This window comes from Cyclopterus lumpus, chromosome 19 (assembly GCF_009769545.1).
Source record: "Cyclopterus lumpus isolate fCycLum1 chromosome 19, fCycLum1.pri, whole genome shotgun sequence".
NCBI lineage: Eukaryota > Metazoa > Chordata > Actinopteri > Perciformes > Cyclopteridae > Cyclopterus > Cyclopterus lumpus.
In genome coordinates this window covers 19094302-19099301 of record NC_046984.1, presented here as the reverse complement: position 1 = coordinate 19099301, position 5000 = coordinate 19094302, and the positions used below count along the sequence as shown (strand labels likewise).

At 53.7% G+C, this 5000-nt stretch overlaps 1 protein-coding gene across 1 annotated transcript in view; it reads right to left on the bottom strand.

The window, feature by feature from the left end:
* ptenb (phosphatase and tensin homolog B) overlaps positions 1-5000 on the bottom strand; it is an 11404-nt gene that overhangs the window by 4541 nt on the left and 1863 nt on the right. Inside the window, exons 2-8 of the mRNA XM_034558052.1 lie at positions 4017-4101; positions 3824-3868; positions 3578-3621; positions 3249-3487; positions 2834-2975; positions 1802-1968; positions 1476-1715 (exon numbers count right to left, since the gene is read on the bottom strand). Of these exons, the coding sequence (XP_034413943.1) occupies positions 1476-1715; positions 1802-1968; positions 2834-2975; positions 3249-3487; positions 3578-3621; positions 3824-3868; positions 4017-4101 (962 nt within the window). The remainder of the gene's footprint in view (positions 1-1475; positions 1716-1801; positions 1969-2833; positions 2976-3248; positions 3488-3577; positions 3622-3823; positions 3869-4016; positions 4102-5000) is intronic.

The following is a 5000-nucleotide window of genomic DNA, read 5'->3' as shown; positions in this document are numbered from 1 at the left end:
AGAACCTGGTCCACCAGGCCTCAGTCTGGTCTGTAAGAAGAACCTGGTCGACCAGGCCTCAGTCTGGTCCGTAAGAAGAACCTGGTCCACCAGGCCTCGGTCTGGTCTGTAAGAAGAACCCGGTCCACCAGGCCTCAGTCTGGTCTGTGAGAAGAACCTGGTCCACCAGGCCTCAGTCTGGTCCGTAAGAAGAACCTGGTCCACCAGGCCTCGGTCTGGTCTGTAAGAAGAACCTGGTCAGTAAGAAGAACCTGGTCCACCAGGCCTCAGTCTGGTCTGTAAGAAGAACCGGGTCCACCAGGCCTCAGTCTGGTCTGTAAGAAGAACCTGGTCCACCAGGCCTCAGTCTGGTCCGTAAGAAGAACCTGGTCAGTAAGAAGAACCTGGTCCACCAGGCCTCAGTCTGGTCCGTAAGAAGAACCTGGTCCACCAGGCCTCAGTCTGGTCTGTAAGAAGAACCTGGTCAGTAAGAAGAACCTGGTCCACCAGGCCTCAGTCTGGTCTGTAAGAAGAACCTGGTCCACCAGGCCTCAGTCTGGTCCGTAAGAAGAACCTGGTCCACCAGGCCTCGGTCTGGTCTGTAAGAAGAACCTGGTCTGTAAGAAGAACCCGGTCCACCAGGCCTCAGTCTGGTCTGTGAGAAGAACCTGGTCCACCAGGCCTCAGTCTGGTCCGTAAGAAGAACCTGGTCCACCAGGCCTCAGTCTGGTCCGTAAGAAGAACCTGGTCCACCAGGCCTCGGTCTGGTCTGTAAGAAGAACCCGGTCTGTAAGAAGAACCCGGTCCACCAGGCCTCAGTCTGGTCCGTAAGAAGAACCTGGTCCACCAGGCCTCAGTCTGGTCCGTAAGAAGAACCTGGTCCACCAGGTCATAATCTGGTCTGTGAGAAGAACCTGGTCCACCAGGTCATAATCTGGTCTGTGAGAAGAACCTGGTCCACCAGGTCATAATCTGGTCAGTAAGAAGAACCTGGTCCACCAGGTCATAATCTGGTCAGTAAGAAGAACCTGGTCCACCAGGCCAGATCCGGCCTGTAAGAAGAACCTGGTCAATAAGAAGAACCTGGTCCACCAGGCCGCAGTCTGGTCCGTAAGAAGAACCTGGTCCGTAAGAAGAACCTGGACCATCAGGTCATAATCTGGTCTGTGAGAAGAACCTGGTCCACCAGGCCAGATCCGGCCTGTAAGAAGAACCTGGTCCACCAGGCCAGATCCGGTCTGTAAGAAGAACCTGGTCCACCAGGCCTTAGTCCAGTCTGTAAGAAAAACCTGGTCCAACAAGTCTTAGTCTGGTCCGTAAGAACACCTGGACCACCAGGTCATAATCTAGTCTGTGAGAAGAACCTGGTCCACCAGGCCAGATCCGGCCTGTAAGAAGAACCTGGTCCACCAGGCCAGATCCGGCCTGTAAGAAGAACCTGGTCCACCAGGCCTTAGTCCAGTCCGTAAGAAGAACCTGGTCCAGTCCGGTCTTACCTTGAAGTTGGGGGAGAAGTTCCTGTTGGCCTTGTCTTTGTTGGCCTTGTCCAGGTCGGTCTTGGTCAGCGTGAGAACCAGGAAGTCTCTGTCGGTGGTCTCGCCCCCCGTCATCATCATCATCACCACACCCGGGTTCTGGTCCCGAGGCGTCCCAGCGCTGCCGTTCTCCAGGTGGTCCAGGTCCTCCTCCGGCCCCGGGATGAAGAAGGTGTTGACCCAGAAGTGGAACATCTTTTCCTGCAGGGACAGAATCTGATTACTGGAGGTGTCCGCCCCCCCAGAAGTGGTCTGTGGCGATCCGGGCCTGAAGAAGACCTCCTCACCTTCTTCATCATCTTGTTCTGCTTATGGAAGAACTCCACCTTGATGTCCCCGCAGACAGGAAGTGGCTGAGGGAACTCAAACAGCACCAGCTTGTCCTCCCGCCGGGTGTGGGCGGAGCTAGAGGTGTGGATCTTCACCTTCAGCTGGTAGACCACGAACTGAGGGTCTGCACACACACACACACACAGGTTCATGGTTCACACACACACACACACACACAGGTTCATGGTTCACACACACACACACACACACACACACAGGTTTATGGTTCACACACACACAGGTTCATGGTTCACACACACACACACACACACACACAGGTTCATGGTTCACACACACACACACACACACACACACAGGTTTATGGTTCACACACACACAGGTTCATGGTTCACACACACACACAGGTTCATGGTTCACACACACACACACACACACACACACACACACACACACACACACACACACACACACACACACACACAGGTTCATGGTTCACACACACACAGGTTTATGGTTCACACACACACACACACAGGTTCATGGTTCACACACACACACACAGGTTCATACACACACACACACAGGTTCATGGTTCACACACACACACAGGTTTATGGTTCACACACACACACACACACACACAGGTTTATGGTTCACACACACAGGTTTATGGTTCACACACACACACAGGTTTATGGTTCACACACACACACAGGTTTATGGTTCACACACACACACAGGTTCATGGTTCACACACACACACACAGGTTTATGGTTCACACACACACACAGGTTCATGGTTCACACACACACACAGGTTTATGGTTCACACACACACACAGGTTTATGGTTCACACACACACACAGGTTCATGGTTCACACACACACACACAGGTTTATGGTTCTCACACACACACACATGTTTATGGTTCACACACACAGGTTCATGGTTCACACACAGGTTTATGGTTCACACACACACACACACACACACACACACACACACACACACACACACACACACTTACTGCAGGTGCCTCCTGTGAACATGGGGATGGTCTCAAACAGCATCTTGTGGAAGAGCAGAGCGACTGGTTTGTAGAGCAGCTGGTTCCTCAGCAGGAAGCTGTAGTAGATGACGTAGCGCCGCTGACTGGGGATGGTCACGCCCTACACGCACACACACACACACACACACACACACACACACACACACACACACACACACACACACACACACACACACACACACACACACACACACACACACACACACACACACACACACACACACACACACACACACACACACACACACACACACACACACACACACACACACACACACACACACACACACACACACACACACACACACACGTTAGCTTAGCACCAAACACTCAAACGCTCTTGTTTCAGTGGCTTGAGTCCTGGACCCGGTACCTTCTTGTCCCGGGTGCGGACCTCCCCGTAGAAGTCCAGCGCCTCCTGGGCCTCCTGGAACTTGCCCCGGTGCAGCAGGTAGGCGCAGATCATCACGCCGGTGCGGCCCTTTCCTGCCTTGCAGTGGATGGCGGCCACGTGGTGCTCGTCCTCACTCAGCCACTGATCCAGGTCCTCACAGAACGGCTTGATCAGCTCCAGCTGGGGGGGGTTGTGGTCCTCAAACGGGTACTGGGCCACTGGGGGGGGGGAGAGAGACAGACAGTTACAGAGAGAGAGAGACAGAGAGCTGTGAGACGGTTCATGTCTGCCTCCTGGAGGACGCTCACCTCGACAGCTGAACTTTGACGTGTCGTAATGTCGCTCTGCACATCTGAGGAGAGAGACAGGCAGAGAGAGAGACAGGCAGAGAGAGACAGGCAGAGAGAGACAGGCAGAGAGAGAGACAGGCAGAGAGAGAGACAGGCAGAGAGAGACAGGCAGAGAGAGAGACAGGCAGGCAGACAGGCGTTATGTCTCCAGGTCATTTGAGCTTTGATACAACAAAACTTTACAAAACATTAAAATAAACTCACAGATTATAGATCTTGTAGTGATTCTTGTGCTTTGAGTCAAGAAACCTGAGAGAGAGAGAGAGAGAGAGAGAGAGAGAGAGAGAGAGAGAGAGAGAGAGAGAGAGAGAGAGAGAGAGAGAGAGAGAGAGAGACAGCTTCAGGACGTGAATCAGGGCCCGAGGTCATGTGACGAGGTCATGTGACGAGGTCTCACCGAACCACGTCGTCGATGTTGTTCCTGTAGACGCCCTCCAGACGCTCCGCGGGGAACCCCATCGCTATGATGTTAGGATAGATATCTGACCGCTCGCTGAGGATCACTCTTCCTACATTACCCACAATGCAGCTGAACAGAACTTCAAAAAAGAAAAGAAACTGGACCCGGTCTCTGGTGGATCAGCCTCACATTTAAAGGGGTTTTAACCCCGAGCGACCATCTTTGTTTGGATTCAAGAACAAGACCTGATCCTGCTCTAAGCCCTGAAACACGGACTACCTTCTTCTGGGTTAGGGTTAGACCACTATACCGGGTTAGACTGAGTCAACCCAGTACCAGACTATAGACCGGTCTCCCCAGGCCTAGACGATAGACTGGTCTACCCTGGACCCATCTACGCAGGACTGGTCTCCCCAGGACCAGACTATAGACCGGTCTCCCCTGGACACGTCTACCCAGGACCAGACTATAGACCGGTCTCCCCTGGACACGTCTACCCAGGACCAGACTATAGACCGGTCTCCCCTGGACACGTCTACCCAGGACCAGACTATAGACCGGTTTCCCCAGGACCAGACTATAGACCGGTCTCCCCTGGACACGTCTATCCAGGACCAGACTATAGACCGGTCTCCCCAGGACCAGACGATAGACTGGTCTACCTTGGACCCATCTACGCAGGACTGGTCTCCCCAGGACCAGACTATAGACCGGTCTCCCCTGGACACGTCTACCTAGGACCAGACTATAGACCGGTCTCCCCTGGACACGTCTACCTAGGACCAGACTATAGACCGGTCTCCCCAGGACACGTCTACCTAGGACCAGACTATAGACCGGTCTCCCCAGGACACGTCTACCTAGGACCAGACTATAGACCGGTCTCCCCAGGACACGTCTACCTAGGACCAGACTATAGACCGGTCTCCCCTGGACACGTCTACCTAGGACCAGACTATAGACCGGTCTCCCCAGGACACG